This window comes from Nuphar pumila, chromosome 7 (genome assembly GCF_984573655.1).
Source record: "Nuphar pumila chromosome 7, dmNupPumi1.hap1.1, whole genome shotgun sequence".
Classification (NCBI taxonomy): domain Eukaryota; kingdom Viridiplantae; phylum Streptophyta; class Magnoliopsida; order Nymphaeales; family Nymphaeaceae; genus Nuphar; species Nuphar pumila.
Genome location: NC_143255.1, coordinates 20,368,926 through 20,389,889, shown reverse-complemented (window position 1 = coordinate 20,389,889; position 20,964 = coordinate 20,368,926). Strand labels below are relative to the sequence as shown.

The 20,964-nt window shown below is 39.1% G+C and overlaps 1 protein-coding gene across 1 annotated transcript; it reads right to left on the bottom strand.

The window, feature by feature from the left end:
* Positions 1-12,500: 12,500 nt before the first annotated feature.
* Positions 12,501-16,277, bottom strand: LOC149831439 (LEAF RUST 10 DISEASE-RESISTANCE LOCUS RECEPTOR-LIKE PROTEIN KINASE-like 1.4). Its single transcript, XM_090013895.1, has 3 exons — positions 15,569-16,277; positions 14,794-14,835; positions 12,501-13,785 (listed from the first exon to the last, which is right to left on the bottom strand). The coding sequence occupies exons 1-3, from the start codon at positions 16,257-16,259 to the stop codon at positions 12,569-12,571; spliced, it is 1,950 nt and encodes a 649-aa protein (XP_089870021.1). The 5' UTR covers positions 16,260-16,277; the 3' UTR covers positions 12,501-12,568.
* Positions 16,278-20,964: the final 4,687 nt, after the last annotated feature.

Here is a 20,964-nt window from a genome sequence, read left to right as displayed (position 1 = left end):
AAAAAATCGAGAGGAGAGCGAAAGGGGAAACGAGTTGCAGAGGAAGCTTACCGGAATTTCGGCGGCTGGCGATGCAGGTAAGGCTCATCTTCTTCCTCTTGTTTTTTCGATCAAACTGAGGGCCGGCAGCCATGACTGCCGGCGAGTTGCAGAAAGAAAATAAAGGGAAACGCTACCAAGAGAGAGAGAGAGAGAGGGCCGACTCCGGCGCCGACTCCGGCGCCGACCCCTCTGTGTTTGAGAAGAAAAAGAGGGGCGGAACGGGCACCTTATAGACGACAGCCAACACCTAACTGGGTTGGTCTGGGTGCGACACTGCGCCCAGACGGAATCAAGTAAATATATATATCGGGTCAAACCCGTTCAGACCGAACTGAGACCGACTGAACTGGTCTGAACCGAATTAGTTCGGACTGACTCAATCAAACCGAACCGGTCTGGGTGTGAATTAGACCGAGTCAAGTCTGGCTGGGTCTTGATTCTCAGTTTGAATCATGTCTAATCTGGATTCCAGTCAGTCTGAGCCGATCCAAATTGAATTAGATTCGGGCAGAGCTAGGTCTGGATCTAGATCCATATCAGAACAGGATCTGATTCAAATCAATGTTGAATATGGATCCAACTGAATGAATTAGTTTTAGATTTATATCAGAACTGAGTTTGGATCTAGTTTGACAGATTTGGATTCGGATTAAAGCTAGATTCAGATCAAGACTGGGTCTGAATCCAATCTGACAATTTTGGATCTAGATAAGAAATGGATCTGGATCCAGTTTGTGAGTAATTATAAATTTTGAGAATCCAATTGGGTTTTTGAACCAAACCCAGATGGGTTGAGACTAGGTTCAATAAACCTAGTACTCTAAGCGCAGACCAAACCTATTTTGACGTAGGATGAGTCAGGTCAAATTATAAGAGTTGAAATAACCAAATTACCCTTGTGTATACCCAAGATTTGATTAAGAAAAATAACATAACTTTGCACTCTAAACTCAAAATTGAGTAAGGTTTGATGCGTTTGACTCATATCGTAGAGGAGAATCGCTATGACCTCTGGTTCTGGTCAAATTAGAAGCACAAAAATCGAGATATAAAGTGTCAACTCGAGAAGGGTATTTTGGTAATTTTGTCAAAATATAAGAAGTTATGTGTATTGATATGAACATGTTTGTGTAATGATCAGATCCTACTGTTAGAACCTCTTGAGACCCGTTTATGATCAGAGTATAGCATTCGTATTCGAGGTAAGGGATATTATAAGTAATTTTATTTGTGAATAAACCATACTACGTTGCATGTTATTGTTGATGTTGTGTATTAGTGTGATTAAAAAGATAGATCTTGAGTGAGAACATGGTATGCATAAAATGATCATGCATTACAAATGAGATGTTTATATGCGCACATTAGTTGTGATATGTCATGCATGTTAGAAAGATATTGTTTTTATGATAACATATCTATGTTATAATTTGTAAATAACATGCATTGTAATGAGATTGTGATTAGACTTGAGTCTCTTTATTCTAGTGATGTCATATGACTTTTACATTGAGATTAGCATGCATAACCCCTTAAATCCTAAAAGTGACAACCTGTGGAAAGGGCTACCTGATTTGCGGCCAGAGTGCAGTGACCATGGAGAGTAAGCCACCGGTGATTTAATGATGTAAGGACTCTACATCGTTGTGTACCTAGTATAAGATAAGTGTGAACCCTAATGCCATTATGGGATTGAGAGTGAGATCTGTTGTGATCATTTCACGATATCACTCGTGAGAAAACAAGTGAAACACGAGTTTGAGAATATGGTTCAATGCAATGAACTTAAAATATGACTTAGGGTTATATTCACACAGTGTTTGGAACTCTAGACAACCATGGATGATTGAAAGTCATTATGGTTAGGATGTAGCATGAACCATGTCGATATTGAATTTGAGTCTGACCTCACAACTTGCTACCAATGGGGTCCCATTTTTGTTCCACTGCAGTGCCTGGTGGTTTGAATATCACTAGCATTGTATGGTTCATAGTGTGACCAACATGTAGAATTGAGGTGTTTTACGTGAGTTGTTACGCCCATAGACGATTATGATCAATATAGCCGACCTAGTGTTTTAGTTTGATGTGAGTGAGTGTTTGAGAGAGTTAAGTATGAGATAATTAAAACATACAAATCTTATATGGTGTGTCGAAAACTAAACTCAAACTAGAGGCTTAAAGTCCACTACAGTTGTAAGTTACAGTTATTATTTGTTTCTAATTATTCCTTACTAGGTTTTAGACTCACCACCTGTATAATTACAATTGTAGGTCCTAGGCACACTAACACAGGCAGGACGTGATCGACTACTTCAGCAGAGTACTTGATAGTTTTTATTTTCTTGTCATTGAACATTCATGTACTTGTTATTTTCTTATATTATGAATGATGAACTTTGTGAAAGAAAGTGAGTTATTGAAAAAAAAGTGATTTTTTTTAGCCATGTTTTGACTGTGAACTCTGTATGCTTTTCCTCCAGAAAGTAATATCAACCAGACTCTGACTCTCGAGGTCTCAGACAGGGGTGTTATAGTTTCTACACTGCTTTTATGTTTGATGGAAGGGCAATGTGACAATTGCTCCTGCTCAATCTTGTTTACCTGCATATAGCAAAAGCCAAGTTCCAAAATATTGAGAAAAAGAAGATCAATTGTTTGTACAACATAGATAAGTATAAAATAAAGAAAAAACATTATTAATCAGACTCAGCTATATGAATATAAAAACAAGCATCACGCTTTTCCGTCTAGAAAAACAGAAAAGAGACACTAAAATAATGCCAATCAATATTAAAGGTAAAAATAGATGTTGTTTGTTTGAAAAACAATTATCATTAAATCTAGAGGAATTATGTAAAAGCTAGAGGAATTATTTAAAAGCTATTATTATAGCTAGCAAAAAAGCACTCAGACTATAGCATGTACAACCCAGTATATGTGACAAAGTATGACCACAAATTTCATAACTAATAACCCAATGTTTGTGACAAATAGTCTTGTACAATGATCCAAAATCCATGCTGCTACATAACTACAACAAAAAAAGGACATTAGTATCAAAGTTGAAGCTCAATGGCGATCCACCATGTTCATGCCCTCCATAACCTACAATAGCAGCACATGAAAAAATTAATTATAAACTATAACTATAAGCCTTTTATCATTAAAGAATATGAAAACACTACAAGTTTACCTGATTCGAAGGGTTTCCCAAAAATATGTATAGCATATACAAAATTTTTTATAGCTGATATCAAAATCTCCAAATATTCTTCACACAAGAGCTTATCATATTTCCAATCTACATGTGTTGGTAGACCTTTTTTCCATGTTCTTCTTCTTCTTCACATTTTGCAGCAATTATGTCATCTTTATTCTTAGTATCTAGGGCAATTAATTCGTTTTGGTCCTCAATATCCGGGACAATTAATTCTCCATTGTATTCAGAGTCTGCTATGTGTATGTCATCTTTCGTCAATTGTGGTTCTTGTGATGCCTGGGCAATTATGGTTCTTCTTCTTGTGGTGAGGTGAGGGGCACTCCATTGCCAAGTGTTTGAAAGGAATGATGCCATCCATAAAGCAAACATCACAATAGTTAAATTTTAGAAATTTAACTTCTATATATGTGCAATATTTTCTTAATCAATCTTCATGTCTTCACATCTTTATATCTATTAACAAAATCAAGAAAATAGTTAATAGTAAAATAACAATTCCCATAAATGCAAAAAGATTAAAGGAAGATATATTTTCAATGCATTTCCTTGAACCATCTAGAAAAAGTAAAAAAATTTCACACAATCAAAAGATTAAAGGCAGCCCACATTTCAAGGAAATTAATAATAAAAAAGTACAGCAAAATATAATATTTAGAAACCTGAAGCCTTAAGCAGGTAATACAAATATATTTTCCACTACAAAAACAAAGATGGATCACAAGTAGCATAACCCAAATGAACCTGCATATTTCAAACCACTTGCAGTATCGTGATGTGAGAAGATGAAGAAGAAAAGAGATCCGTAAGGTAGGTTTGAACCTTAAGGTATTTTAGAACTTGTATCAGGAAATTATGGCCTCAAGTCAGAGTATCGTGATGTTACAAGGTACATGGAAGATCTCTCCATAAATGTTGACAAGTTAGAAAAGCTTGTGATGTCCTTCCTGTTTCTTCTCGTGCACATCTTGCATTTGCTGACAATAAAGAAAGTAGTGCTGAAAAACATGCTCATTTTTGCCATCTGAGGGTGGATATTTCTGTTTCAAAGAAAGTAGTGCTGAAAAACAATCTCATTGTTATTTCAAACAGAATTACGAGTAAATATTACTCTGAAAAGCTCTCTATGTTACTGCAAATTAAACTTCAAGATACAGAATAGACGGATTGATAAAAGGTTCTTTGCAAATAGAAGAAAACAATGGAGCAACATATCAAACCAGAAGGACAAGAAAAGAAACAACAAAAGTAACAATGTTGCATGGAGTAAAGAAAGAGATGGTGGGAGTTTAGCAAGGTTTAGAATCAGACACCCCACAAAAATTCCTTGTGGAATAAAGTGACCCATGCTTTCACTGTCATGATGATAATAATGATAATAAGAGATTTACCTACTGAATTCATAGAAAAACAAAAACTGCACAAGGCAGAATATTGAATAAAATGACTTTTGGGGTTTGATTGATTGAAATGAGAATATTAGAGCAAAGTGCACCATGTTTCTCAAGACATTACCTAAATAATAGTAATATCTTACCTTTTATGTCATGTCATAACAATGACAAAATGGATTTTTGCATAGCATCATGCTCCAGATTTTTCTCTACAGGTACAAGAAAAGCAAATGAATGCACAAAACCAACAAATAGACAACCATTTTCAATCTAAAGGCTGATAAACACATAAAATTACCAGCTACAAGGAGTTGTCCAAGGACATCCACAATTTTAGCAATGTTCTTTGTCGTTACCAAAAAGAGGAAGAGTCTGAATTGCCTATACTTTTATCTGCAGCCATAGAAAACTTAAAATCGGTTTATTTCGAGTCTAATACTGCATTCATATTGTTCGGATCAGAATATGATGGAATGTGATGATCTATAAGGATTGGTAGGCTCCATCCCAAGTATTGATGAATCCCATGTTCATTTTTAACCTGATCCAACAGAAGAAGAAGGAGATGATGTGCCAAGTATGTGTTTAATATCATGCCTATCTATTATGTTACTAAGATAGACAAGATTGAGCATGTGATGCCTTTAAAGGTTGGAAATGTTCAGGAAGAGAAGAGACAAGTGTGGGTTTCGTCGAACGAGCATCCACCCACCTCTTCTTTTCTTTTCTTTTTTAAAGGCAATCTGGGGTTAGCCAGACCCCTATCAGGTATCTCCTAAGCCCCATGCGGCAGAGAGATTCGAACGTGGGCCTTCAACTTGGCACAGGACCCCGCTTACCACATAGGATACCACCTCGGTGGGCATGTGAGCATCCACCCACCTCTTCTTTCCTTGGCCTTCCTCCTATAAACATCCATCCCCACATCTTTAAACAAGCATTTTAAGGTCTAATTTAGGTCTTAATGAAGGGTTTGCATAGATTTATCACCACTTATTTATCATTTTTAAATGACTAAAGAAGCCAAAATGAGTTGGCTGGACTTGAGCCTGATTCCAATCTATAAATATTGAACTAGATTTGACTAGTCGTCATATGCATGTACCAAACCAAACCCAAATTCATCCAAGGCTTTCTCATGTTTGGCAATATGTAGATAGCAGATGGCTTACAACTACACATATCGATCTGGGGATGTTCTTGATAGCGATGTAAACCGTTGGGATTTGAATCATAGCCAATGCCATATTTGACCAATCAGATGTTCACTAAATTAAGTCGAATTTGGATTCACATTTGGATGGTAAAAAGCTCACATTAGATCAGATTTTCTAAATGCAAACAAATTCAGACATTCATTAGAATTTTAGGTTTCAAGCCCCTCTCAAATTGTCTGCACTTCTCTTTCTCATTCGCCACCAAGGACTTGACAAAATGGAAAATAGAGTTAAATCGAGATGTGTACTGGGTTACAGTCATATCACTCTGCTCCAGCTTCCTAAATTCTTCTTCTTTTCCACCCTTTGACACTTTAGAAATAATTGCTTGTAAAACCTCCTCACAAAGGCAGACCAAGGCAAATATGCATCATGCTCTAAGGTGTCTCTTATTGACCTCCACCAGTGTTCTGCATCGTTGGTCAAGTTCGACATCGTTATTCATACCCTCTCATCCTCTGGGCAGTGGATGACATCTAAAGCCTTTTCCACTTGCATGAGTCAATTCTCTGTTGTGACACCATCAGGAGTGTCATCAAAAAGTGAATGTTGCATATTCTTGAGCCTTTCAACCCATAAAGTGATGCTAGAAATAATTATTTGGGGTTGACCTTGTTGAGCTTGAGTCGCCTGCAAGAGCTTGTACGGAATGCGGTTCACAATATAGTCAAGAGGTATGCTCGTACTTTGTCTTGCTGAGCTTTCCATTGGTGATCCTTGTGAGATCTCCATACTTTCTTCTCCACCACCGCATGAAGCATGCCTCTTATGAGGGATGCTGAAGGTGCTCTCTGAACTTGTGCACCTTTCGAGGTGGGGGATGATGAAGGTGCCCTTCAGAATGGTCCACCAAGGCACTCCCCATCCCCAGTCGTTGCTTTAAGCTGCCTCATCTCTCGTCTGATGGCCACAATATCCTTAGATAGATAGGACGTTCCCTTATGAGTGGCCATGTATGCTGCATTGAAATTATCACGTAAATAACTTATCTTGATTTATATCATTTATACCCGCACAAGATTTCATCATATGCAATCAATTATGACACTTATCGTTCAAAAATATCTTATTTTATTTCATTAATCATCCTAGTACACTAAAATAAAATATTATTAGGCAAACAAGAAAAAAATAAAGCAAAACAAGGAATAATCGAACTAGACTAAATAAAGCTAAGTATTATAAATGTGACGTTCTATCATTCTTCAATCCACTCAAAGCTTGGTTCTCTCCCTTAATTTCTTCGCGTCTGCTGATGGCGAGTCATAGGAGGAGCATTCAGGTCATACTGGGGTGAAGCAAGAGTATAGGTCGGCAAAGCGAGAGTATAGATAGGTAAGGCGGGAGTGTAGGTAGGTGAGGCAAGATCAATAGTGGGATCTTCATCCTCACCTCCTTCTCACAAACTTTTCAATGTTGCCTATCCATGCTCTAATCTTGGGCCGCTTCCGTTTGCTTCTATACCTTGTCATGCTGCTTCTGCAGCCTGAATTGCCGCCCTCCTAGTTTCTTCAGAAAGAAACTCTCCAGCTGGATGCATAACTCTTCGATTGGCTGCACTCGTGGCAGCTGTATAACTAGCTCGGGATATATGTTATTCCCGTGCACTGGTCATTTGAAACCCTTCCTGAGGTGCGAAGTTTGCGCTAGAAGATGCTCTCCATGCAACTCCTCTTCGAGCTGTTATCCAATCTCTCATCATTCACTCACGTACTGATCAAGTTCTTTGACGGTAGGATTGGTGAGTCCCTTGCCCGTAAGGCTGTGACTACTACCCGTAAAACTGTGACTGTCGCCCCTGAGTAGTGTTTGGGTAGTCTTGTCGGTACGCCTCTCTCTCTTTGGGTATGATATAAATTGGTGGGGGTCTTGGTATCAACTCTCTAACAATCTGGGTTATGTTTGTCATGACTCCAATAGCCATCGTCATAGCAGCGACAAACTCCTCTCTCCCTACGATATGTGGCTCAGAAGAGACTTGTGCTCTAGGATCTTCATAATTATTGCGTTCGCTAGCCATTTTCTAATAAAAAAACAACCTAGTCACTAACGTATTTTTATCGAGTATAAACTTATATCATATTCTATGTCATTGAACTTGTTATGAATGATGGTCTAATTTTTGTGAATCTGATTTTGATAACATTTTGTAACACCCCGATCTGGGACCTCAAGAGTCTGAGTTTTGTTTGTATTACTTCCTAGAGGAAAAACATACAGAGTTCACACATAGAAAACATGACTAAATTTTTTTTTCTTATTTTTTAATGACATACTTTCTTCCATAATGTTCATCATTCATAACAAAAGAAAATAACAAATACAAGAATATTCAATGACAAGAAAGATAAAACTATCAAGTACTCTACCGAAGAAGAAGTCGATCATGTCTTGCCTGTGTTAGTGTGCCTGAAACCTACAATTGTAATTATACAAGAGGGGTTAGTCTACAACCCAGTAAAAAATAATTATAAACAAATAAACACTTAAACTTACAATTGTACTCGGCTCTAAGCCCCTAGTCTGATTTTAGTTTTCGATACACCACACAAGTTTGTGTATTTTAATTATCCCCACATTATTCTCTTAAAAACTCTATCACACCAAACTAATCTTAAGTTGGCTATACCGGTCATAGCCGTCTATGAGCATAGCAACTTGCGTAGAACACCTCAATTCTACATGTTGGTCAAACAATGAACCATACACTCCTAGTGGTCCCTGGACCACCAGGCACTACAGTGAAATAAAAAGAGAACCCCACCGGTAGCTATCTGGGAGGTTAAGCTCAATCTCAATCTCGGTATGGTTCATGCTACATCCTAACTATGATGGTTCTCAACCATCCATGGTCATCTAGAGTCCTCAAACACTGTGTGAGTGTAACCTTAAGTTATAAGTTAAATTCAACACATTGAACTACATTCTCAAACTCGTATTTCATAAGTGATATCATGAAATGATCACAACAGATCTCATTCTTTAATCTCAGGATGACATTAGGACTTACACTTATCTTATAATAAGTACGTAATGATGTAGATTCTCCACAATGTTAAATCACTGGTGACCTACTCTCCATGGTGATTGCACTCTGGCAGTAAACCTGGTAGCCCTTATCACAGGTCACCACTTTCGAGATTTAAGGGGTTATGCATGTTAATTTCAATATATCCATTCACAACATCAATAGAATAAATGAACTTAAATCTAATCACAATCTCATCATGATGCATGTTATTAGCAACTTATTACACATATATGCTATCCCAAAATAATCTCTTTCTAATATGCATGACACAACTAACATGTGTATGCAATCATCTCATAATATCATACATGGTCATTTTATGCACATCAAGATCACAATCAAAAGCTATCATGCTCACAATATTACAATAATATGAAATGTAAAAAGGTTTATTCACTTCTAAATTTTACTTATAATATCCCTTACTTCGAATACAAATACTATGCTCTAATCGCAATCGAGTCTCAAGATGCTCTAACAGTATGATCTAGTCATTACACAAGCATATTCATATTAATACACATCACCTCTTATATTTTAACAAAATTATCAAAATATCTTTATGAATTGACTCATCAAACTTCAATTTTTGTGCCCTTGATTTGATCAAAACCAGAGGATAAATAGATTTTTCTCTACGATATGAGTCCAACGCACCAAACCTCACTCGATTTTGAGTTCGGAGTGCAAAATTATGCTCATTTTACTAAAACGAACCTTGGGTACATACAAGGGTATTTTGGTTATTTTGATCATTATTTTCAAAATTCAAAAATAAATCATAAACACGATCCAGATCCATTTTTGATCTGGATCCAAAACTGTCTGAATAGATTCAGACTCATTACTCATCTGGATCTAAAATTGTCATACTAGAACCAGACCCATTTTCAGTCTAGATCCAGAACTGATCCATTCAGTTGGATCGAGATTCAGTTCTGATATGGATCTATTACTGATCCAAATCAGATCCAGTTTTGTTATGGATCCCAAATTGTCATTCCAGATCCAGATCTCTATGAATCCAGTTCTATTTGGATCGGTCCAGGTTAACTGGATCTAGAATATGTCTAATCCAGATCAAACCATATCTGAACTGAGAACCGAGACCCAGTCAAACCTGACTTAGTCTGTCTAAGTCAGTCCGAACTGGTTCGGTCTGACCCGATTTGGTCCAAATCGAAACCGGTTCGGCCAGAACCGGTTTGACCGACAAATTTTTTTTTTCTTTTTTTTTTATTATCTAGTTTGTTCTGGTGCCCAGACCAACTGAGTCTGTCCCCCTTTTATAAAACCTAAAACCCCAAAGCGGAAGGGGTAGAACCCCTTCTATTTTCTTAGATGTAGAGGGGGTCGTCCCTCTCCTTCCTTCCTCCTTATGGCAGAGGTGCCGACCATCGGCGCCGGTCGGCCGACCCTCTCTCTCTCTCTCTCTTCACTATAACTCGCAGACAGTGGTTGTCGGCCCTCATCTTGATCGAAAAAAGAAAGGAGAAAAAGAAGAAGAAGACGAAGGCCCTTACCTCGTCGTTGGCCAGAATCCGGTAAGTCTCTAATTTTTTTTCTAGTCTCTCTCCCTCGCTCTTTGTCGATCTCTACCTTTTGCTCAACTGTGGGGGAAAGAGGCGTATCGTGAGGGCTATTTCACGGTGGGGGAGTATAACTCTCACCTTCCTCCCGACGATCGTGGGCGCTGAGGTTTATCCTCATCCCCCAATCTTTTATGCGGGAGGCGGTTCTCTCAAATGGGGAACCGTCTTTCCCCTTTTAATTTTTTATTTTTTTTCACCCTTATCCCCTCCGACAAGTTCGTCGGAGTGGGTTTTACACCTATCAGATATCTCCTAAGCTCCATGCGGCAGAGGGATTCAAACGTGGGCCTTCAGCTTGGCCCATGACCCTGCTCACCACATGGGATACCACCTCGGTGGGCATGTGAGCATCCACCCACCTCTTCTTTCCTTGGCCTTCCTCCTATAAACATCCATCCTCACACCTCTAGACAAGCGTTTCAAGATCTAATTCAGGTCTTAATAAAGGGTTTGCGTAGATTTATCACCACTTATTTATCATTTTTAAATTATTAGAGAAGCCAAAATGGGTTAGCTGGAGTTGAGCCTGTTTCCAATCTATAAATATTGAACTAGATTTGGCTAGTCGTCATATGCATGTACCAAACCGAACCCAAATTCATACAAGGCTTTCTCATGTTTGACAATATGTAGATAGCAGATGTATCGTTCTGGGGATGTTCTTGATAAGGATGTAAACAGTTGGGATTCAAATAGTAGCCAATGCCATATTTGACATGCTCGCTAAATTAAGTCGAATTTGGATTCACATTTGGATGGTGAAAAGCTCACATTAGATCAACTTTTTTGTATGCAAATGGATTCAGACATCCATCAAATTCTGATACTTGACAGATTGGATTGCAAAAAATCAGAACCATGTCTGCATCCAATTATAATCGGATATGGTTTTGGCTTACCCAATGCAACTAACAAGAATCGAATTCGTTGTGGTATCAGATAAAATCTGATTGATTGACATCTCTAGATCTAGACAAGGGATATCTTGTATTTTAAAAAATTATAATTTTCAATATATCTTAAATCTTGGAAAATTCTAAAAAAAATGTAGAAATAGTGAATCAATTAGCCTATCATATTCACCGAATTTGAGTTTGGGTAAACATATACCGAGAACAAACTCTCTCTCTCTCTCCCCTATATATATATATATATATATATATATATATATATATATATATATAAAGAGAGAGAGAGAGAGTAATGGGTTGGTGCTAAATGAAATGTGCCGAATGAGTTTCTTAGTATTTTTTTCATTTTATTTTAAAATTCCGACCGTACAGATGTGATCTATGTATTAGATTTTAGCGGGACAGCTCTTGAAGTGTTTCATTCCGACTCATGGATGAATTTTTATACGGTTCTAAAAATCAACGGTCCAAAATCTTTATAAATTTGAGGCTCCAACTTTCATTTTTTTTTCATCCAAAACACATCATCCAAGTGTGGATCCTTCTTAAATTGACCATGCCTAACACATTTATGAGGTGGAAACTGCAAAAGAAATACCGAAAGAGCAGAAAAACCCATTTAACACGGAGTCATTTCTCTCTCTCTTTATATATATATATATATATATATATATATATATATATATATATATATATATATATATATATATATGCTTCTAAAGCGCCCCGATGGACGTAGCTGATAGCCTGATACTTATTAGATTGTTTTTAACGGAGCTCCAAAAGCACCGGTGAAGGCCTTCTTTGCAGTTTTTTAGCGGTTTTCAGCATTTTTTTCACAAAAAAAATGTTCAGTGTTCACCACCAGGACAATGGACACTCAGCAAGATTGAGTTTTTTATTGAGCAAGTATGGGTTGATCAGCTACCACTCACTGTATATATATAAAGAGAGAGAGAGAGAGAGAGAGAGAGAGAGAGAGAGAGAGAGAGAGAGAGAGAGATGCCACTAGAACCCGGCAAGACCAACACATTCACACAATTATGTACGGCAGCATGCCCAACAAGACCCACACATTCGCAATATTATGTATATAACAAGATGCCTATACCTCCAGAATGTTTCATCAAGATACTCTATGAAATACAATGTTTCTGAAACTTATACAGTGTCACTAGGTGTTGTAGACTGGCTCACCCATCTATCAGTCACAGACATGGGAGAGGACAGCACGGGAGCCTTTAATAATCCACTGTTCTTGAGCAGATCCTCAAAAGATGGTTTGTTCTTCTCTGCTTTGTGCAATTGAGCCTCTATCTGTCTTAACTCTTCTGCAACTTGATCCATTGTTGGCCTCACCTCCCCCTCGGATGCTAGGCACCTGAATGCCAACTCTGCTACAGCTCTCACGGTCTTCTGGACTAAGTAATCAGTCTGGAACCCAATTGAGGTGTCAATCAACTCATGCAATGCGTTCTTATGGTTCATGTTAATTGCCATGTTAGCAAGGTTAACCTCATCCCTATGCCGCTCAAGATCGATTGCTGGCAAAGAGGAGATGAGCTCTATAAGCACTACACCAAAGCTATACACATCACTCTTATCGGTCAGTTGGTAGCATTGGTGATACTGAGGATCAATGTAGCCCGGTGTGCCTTGTGGCACGGTTGAGACATGTGATGCATCAAATGGGAAGAGGCGTGACAAGCCAAAATCAGCAACCTTAACCTGAAAATTGTTATCAAGAAGTATGTTATTGGTCTTGACATCCCTGTGAATGATTGGCGGCTCAAGCTGGTGTAAGTAGGCCAAAGCTTCAGCAGTTTTGATGGCAATACTCAACCGCAATTTCCATGTGAGGCAGACCGCAGCAGCACGTGAACCATGAAGATGGTCACCAACAGTCCCATTGTTTATGTATTCATATACCAAGAGGAGCTCTCGGCTACGACGGGACGTGAAACCATAGAGGCACACAAGGTTTGGGTGGCGGATGCTGGAGAGGATCTCAATTTCGTTCATGTATTGCTCAACACAATTGAAATTGTGCTTATATAGGCGTTTGACAGCAACTTTCCGACCATCACTGAGTATGCCATAGTAAACAATGCCGAATCCACCATCACCAAGCTCATTAGAGGGACTGAAAAATTGAGTTGCTTTCTCCAGCTCCTCATTACTGAAAATTATGACACCTCCCCGACATCGTTGATAGAAGCTCCTGCTTTCTAAATTGGCTTGGTTTGAGGTTCTAGAAGAAGTAGCGGAGCCAGTAATGGATGGAACAATTGGAGATGACTGTGTTCTGGAATGACCTTTCCTGAAGTAGAGGAAGAAGAGAAGCAAGATTATGGCTGAAACAGAAGCCAAAGCCACACCTACAGAATTAGAGAAAAGTTAGCACACTTGATAGGAAAACTCTAATTCAGAGTTTGGCTTGGTCACAATTAAATTTCAAGTCTTAGTAGTCTGGTTTAGTGCAATACTTGGCAGCAGATTAGAGTATAGATGCATTCAGTAGAAACAGTGGCAGTGGTCATTCATTGTCTACCTAATGGTTAGTTAATTCATCCTGCAGGTAACATGGCTGACAAGATCAGAATTGATTTGCAATGAAGAGTTAGTATGGTCATGGTTAGATCATAGATGTACTGAAGAGACTCCCCTGGGAAGATGCTCAGATGTTGGCATCAAATAATTTACGCCATTTTCCATTCATCACCTAATCTGCTTTGATGCCAACATCTTTATCATCAACAAGCATCACCGCATGTGAAATGGTTCTGCGCATACTCTTCATCCATGCACTGCTAAATTTTCAAGTCTACATTCTGTCTATGTAATTCTTTGTTAGTCTCCCCTTTCTCTTAACAACTTCAACAGATATCACAGCTTCTTTGCTATTATGCAGGAAGCTATTAGATATGGAAATTGATGGGATTTAGCAATCCCAAAAATTACATTGTAGCATCCACAGAAGGGTGAATCCACCAGAAGCTTGGACGGCCTAAGCTGTCAAACAAGTCAAGATTTGCTGAATTAGACATGGCAATCTAGATAAAGCTATGAGAATTGTTTAACCCAACCTGGGTCTCCTACTGGTCAATCCACTTGGTATGGAACAGGATGGTCCAAACCATCCCCACATGGCCACAGGCCCGGCAGATGTAGGCAATTTTAAGCAGAAGAGAGTTGTGATGGACTAGCCATGCCAGATTTCGACACCTCGATCAAATAAAGAGCTGGTCAGGAAATTTGTGGGGCAACCTTCAGTCCCGGTTGTGGGATCCATATTCAAGGATTGAGCCGAGAGAACCTAATAATGATATCCTCTAGTCTACAGCATTCTTCACCTAGATGCACCAATCAAGAAAATATTTTATTACCTATTATAATGGCCACAGAGATTTTGTGCTTCCTCCGTCTTCCTGCAAGTAGAAAATGGACATGTCGGTAGAGAAAATCAGACACCTTCAAAGTGATAGACTAGAAAATATGGCATGTTGCAATATCTTATAAAAAAAGAATTATAAATGATGAAGAAAAACCTCTCTGACATCTTAATCTTATAGTGAAGATTCTTCCTTTTTTTTTTCCTTTTTTGACATCCATGACCCAGAAATGAGAACATGAAAATCTTAAACTAGGAGTAAGAGTTCATGTTCCTTATTGTCTGCACTATGGGAGTCCGCAGTATAAGCAATTCATAGAACACAATCTTTTATTTCATGGACAGGGTGTTCGGTTTGTAGGAGCTGAACATGCTATTGGTTGCAATCCTGTCTAAATTCATTCGGTGAAAAATTCAAAAGAACTGCTCCAATTTGGGAAGTGAATGTGGTGGTGGAATGCTACAGGGATTCTGTATTGGAAAACTATGAATAGCTTTGGACGCCACAATGAGAAAGGGAGAAGAGAACAATACTTTTGGGCATGCATCGGCACATCCAGAAAACTAGGATAAGTTGGGTTTTTTCATTATGTAGCATAACAGGATTTCCAAACATGTCCCAGTTTTCTGGATAAGTAACCACACCTGGGCACACCTTATATAGTTGGACCACCTCATATGGAGATCCCTTCTTCCTCTAATATAGAAAACCGTGTTGAAGAGAAAACAAGTCTAAAGAGAGAGGCCAGTTTAGCAGTTGAGTCTCTTACCCTTACACGGGATTGGGGGGACTGAACCATCTTCGCAGTCACAGTCCGGGTTCTTATCGGGATCGCAGGGATCCTCGCTTTCTTGAGACTGAGAGCAATCAAATTGCCATTGAAGAACAAAACCTTGATTCGGTTCATCAGCAGGATCCGTCTCACCAACTGGAATTTGACGTACAGAACAATTGTGTGGGCTACTATGAGAAGATGAGTCCCTGGTCGTATCAAGGACGGGAATGTGATACAGACAAGAGTTACCATTACAACAGAATCCTTTCTTATCCTCGACATCGCATTTGAAGATGGTGATAATCGGGCTCAAGAATTTGAAACTGCTCCGAAGGAATCGGTCTGAGGGGTTACCAGAGCTTGAGAGAGAATCACAAAACTCATCCCTGTAAGAATCAGGGCAACTTAACACAATTCTGCGCTCAGGGTATGAGATGTTCATAAGAATAGCTGCGGACTTGTGGTTGAGGGAAGCAATCTGTGTGAGACTTCCATTGCATGATATGATATTGATGCCAAATTCCGGAGGATCGCTGAAAGGGGTGAAAGGAGGAATGGAGTCCGTACAATTGAAGGGCGAAGGGCACTCTCCTTGGTCGTTTGTATCTGAGAGAACACAAAAGAAGCGCAGGCAAAACATAAGAAGAGGAGGAAAGAAACGCAAGACAGAGGAGGAAACGGCCATGGCTGTGTCCCTCGTAGTTTTAAGAGAGAAAACCAATGATTTTAAACGGAACGGAAGCGAGTAATGGCTGCTTATGTATGTATGTCCATCTCTTATCAAAATGATATGATGGATCGACTTGTGAAGGACGTCGAAGACCAAAGACCAAAAATAAGAGAGTCCTTTTCCACACTTTAATTCCACGGGCACAGACAAAAGCTTAAATAAATAGTGAGCGTGGTCGTGGTGGAAGAAAATTTTGATAGATAAGCCGTGAAAGGGAGGGTATTGGCCCTATGTCTTCTGAATCCGCTATTTTTTAATAAATATAAAAATACTTAAAATTATTTTCTTTAATATTATTTTAATGACTTTAACACGTGTCACGTTTTAATTAACGCATAATATCTTTTAATTATTTTTGGCCGATTTTGAAGAATTCACTTTGAGTATCGGTATCGATTCATCTGAATACGTTGGCAAAACGATACAGGGTCGATACCGATACTGACAACATTTCTACATGGCACAAGACTTGGCCAGTTGACCTCTCATTCCTGACGTGTAGAAAAAACTAAGAATTGGGTCCCATTCTGTACCACTGTTATCTTGTCAGTTTCTAAAGTGGAAGTTTCGCTTCCCATTCTGTTTTAGCCAAGTGAAACTAGAAAAACTGAAATACTAGGCAAAAGAATTCCATGAGTTGAGTCAATCACGCCAAACACGGTAGCATTAATCAGATCAAGGATATTTTAACTTACATATCATGTCTCAATAAATTCAATTCTACACCAATTTTAGTCTTTGAATCTTTTTCGAATTCACACTCGAAGTGGGTTTAGATAGGTGTTGATAGGGGTGTCGGGTTTACCCAGGCCCGACCCGGATCAAACCCTATAAGGTCCAGGTATGGTGACAAATAAGAAGACCAGGTCTGATTAATACATGGATCTGGGTATAGTTTGTAAAATTTTATACCAGACCTGGGCCCAATCTGACTTCGGATTAAGACCCACAAATTTTCAATGTAAAAATGATAATTTTTTTATTTTATTTTATCGGGTATGGTCTGGGTCTGGTTCATGTAGTTCTTATCGGGTCTGTGTATATTTCTGTTATAGTAGACCTGATTAGACCCAGGTCCTGACCTGATACCATACCCGAAAATCTGATCTGAGTTTTGGATCCATTGACACCCCTAGGTGTCGACATAAGGCTGGCAAACACAACTTGGAGCTTGTTGCAGGTTGACAAGACCAACCTCAAACCATCGAAAGCCCGGCCCAACTCTTGTCAGGTTTGGGACAGACACAGGCCTTATTGTGGGTCATGTCCTTTAAGTTCAACTAATAAACAGGCCAGGCCAATTTCGGCTCCACTCAAATACTAATTTCCAATTACCTAGGACCAGCACATTTACTAGTCAGCCTGCGTCAGACCGACCCTTTTTGGGCACAGGCTGCAAAAAGCAGCCCAAATCTAGCCCGTATGGTGTTAGGTACCCGATCTGATGCCCACCCTTAGGTATAGATGCTGGATCCAAAAAACATATAGAGCCTTTTGAGACATAATTCAGGTTTGAAACTTAGGTTTATATTCAAGAACATCTTGTTTCGATTTCGGATCTCCTCATTACTAAATTTGATTCTGATTCTGAATCTGAAACTATTTTTCTTTTGAAATTGTAACCCAAATATGGATCTATATTCCCAGCTCATTTTTATCTTATTTTGGGAAGGAATCTAAATCTATTGATACCTGAACTGTGGTCAAATTTTAGATTGGTCCTTGATAATGCAGGTTCAGATCCATGCTGGATTGAAATCATGCATGACCCAACAATTGGTCCAGTTTGGGAGCGAGCATTTACCTAAGCAGGAATATGTGCTTGGATATAAATCTCCATGTGAATCTTGGTACAAATTTGAATCCCAATCTGCAGGCACATGCTTGAAAGATGGATCCATTGAGTCCAAATCAAAATAACAAACAAAATTTAGACCTCCATCAGGAATTGGTTTGGATCAATATCCAGCACAAACTAGACCAGAACTAGACCGGATATTGGACACAAATGTGCTAATCTAGTAATATCAGACACCACATACAGAGAGAGCCTAAAGTAATTCAACATTACCACTCAAATACTAATTTCCAATTACCTAGGACCAGCACATTTACTAGTCAGGCTGCGTCAGACCGACCCTTATTGGGCATGGGCTGCAAAAATCAGCCCAAATCTAGCCCGTATGGTGTTAGGTACCCGGTGTGATGCCCACCCTTAGGTATAGATTCTGGATCCAAAAAACATATAGAGCCTTTTGAGCCATAATTCAGGTTTGAAACTAGATTTATATTCAAGAACATCTTCTTTCAGTTTCTGTTTTCGGATCTCCTCATTATGAAATTTGGTTCTGAATCTGAAAGTATTTTTCTCACATTTTTCTTTTGAATTTGTGACCCAAATGTGGATCCATATTCCGAGCTCATTTTTATCCTATTTTGGGAAGGAATCTAAATCGATTGATACCTGAACTATGGTCAAATTTTAGGTTGGTCCTGGATAATGCAGGTTCAGATCCATGCTGGATTGAAATCATGCATGACCCAACAATTGGTCCAGTTTGGGAGTGAGTATTTACCTAAGCAGGAATATGTGCTTGGATATAAATCTCGATGTGAATCTTGGTACAAATTTGAATCCCAATCTGCAGGCACATGCTTGAAAGATGGATCCATTGAGTCCAAATCAAACTCAATGAATGAATCTGCCTAAGTGATTCTACAACATCATCCATTGTTGGCCTCACCTCCTTCACCGGTGCCAAGCACCTGAATGACAACTCTGCAACAGCTCTCACAGTTTGATTTACAAGCGGTAGTGTGCTGCAGCGTGCGTGCGCATGTAGTATTGCAACAAGCAGCACAGCCAACAGCAGGTGCATCAGCGTGCGTAAGAAGCATGCGTCTAGGTGCACGAAACTTGAAGGCAAAATTCGTATGTGCATTTGGCATTGTTTGGGCCAAGATTGAAATTACATCGTATAAATGGACAATGGAGAATACTTTGGTGAAGTCATATTTAAAAAATAAGAAATTTAAAAAATTTATGATTTCCAAAGGGTTTTTTGGTTCCTCCTACTAGCAAGGGGTCAGCAACCAAAACACTAATATGGGGGACCCTCCCACTGACCTAGTTGGCCTGTCTTGGCACTGATTTGGCACGGGCCTCCCTTATATCGCACAGGCAGCACCGGGAGAGCGTGGGAAAATCCGTGTATAGTGCAAATCTCCCATGGGATGTGGGCATTGGCTATTGGCAAGGGTGACGGCCCTTGGTACGACGGTGTTGTCCCAACCATGTAAGGTGGCATGAGGTGGTGTGAGTGCATGCACAAGGCTGACGAATAAATTTGGATGGTGCTCTTCGCTAAGGCACGAATCCTCAACTAGTCCTCGGGTTGAGGGGTCGAAAGACCTTACACTTTGGTGGGCAAGGTTCCAATGGGAGTGTGCTCACGGGGTCCCGATACGCCCTATGGCATGTGAGACTAAGTACCCCATATGCAGTTTGCTTTAGATATCTACAACAAAGGAACTGTTACTCATAATGAAACTCGAGAGCTTGGCACGCGTCGGTAATGCCTAATTGATGCATCATGCTCCCTATAACCTGCATTGGATATTGGTTAAGTCAGTAGTGCCACGGAGGCATATTTCAGCCTCAGTGACAGCATGCGCTTGCCCGTGAGAGTGGCAAGGGGTGTTTGGACCCTTCGGTTGGAGGTACTAGCCTATATGAGATGGCTATGCACGTAAGCGGCTATCGGATATGCGACCACCATGATCATATGGATTCCTTGAATGAAAGTTCGTTAAGTGAAAGTTTCGTTGTTTATCGGTTACGTGTCAAGATGTACGTGTTGGGAGGCTGACTAGGCCAAAAAGCCTAGTGCCGCACCGGTGTTCTAAGGCTTGCAAAAAATTGCATCTTGAAATTTTGCCCATGACACTTCGAATTTAGCCCGTGACACTGATCATATGAAATATGTTTAACTAGCTAAGAGTGCTTGCTTGATGTTTCGGATGGTTGTCTAATAAAAGCTGCGTACTTGGTCATTCAATGATTTGGTTGCCAAAATAAATGTTCGTGTATCAGGCTGATCACAAGGAGTATGTGCTTTCTTGATCTAGGAACAAATTAACTGTTGGTAATAGTTCTTCAAGTGACTATTCGTGTTACCTACGGATGGGAAATTGTATCCTTATATGACTATCAGCAGAAACGGGTATAAAAAGTTTCCATCAAGTCAATATTTATACTAAAAGGTGCAACCTCTGGTTTACACTTGATCATCTCTAGCAGCTTGTTCACAATATCCAAAATAGTTTTTCCCCTTGTCCAAAGTTTGCAACGAAGCACTCCTTTGTGTTTTTCGTTGACATGAAACTGTAAAGAAAGTCTTAATGCCTTCTGGAGAATGATAGAAAAGACTAAAGCCATTTTAGTGCCCCCCTTCAAACTAGAAAAAGATGAGTTGGAGAATTGCTATTCAAATAATTCATTAAAAAATTAAAACTTTCTTAATTATTAGCTGATTTAAACCAAGTTGTACAATACATTAAATTTAGCGAACATAGCATATGGCAATATAGGTTACAAGTGTAGAATCTCAAAGGTACTTGTTATTATAATCATGCTTGATAGAACAATAAGGAGAGAGGT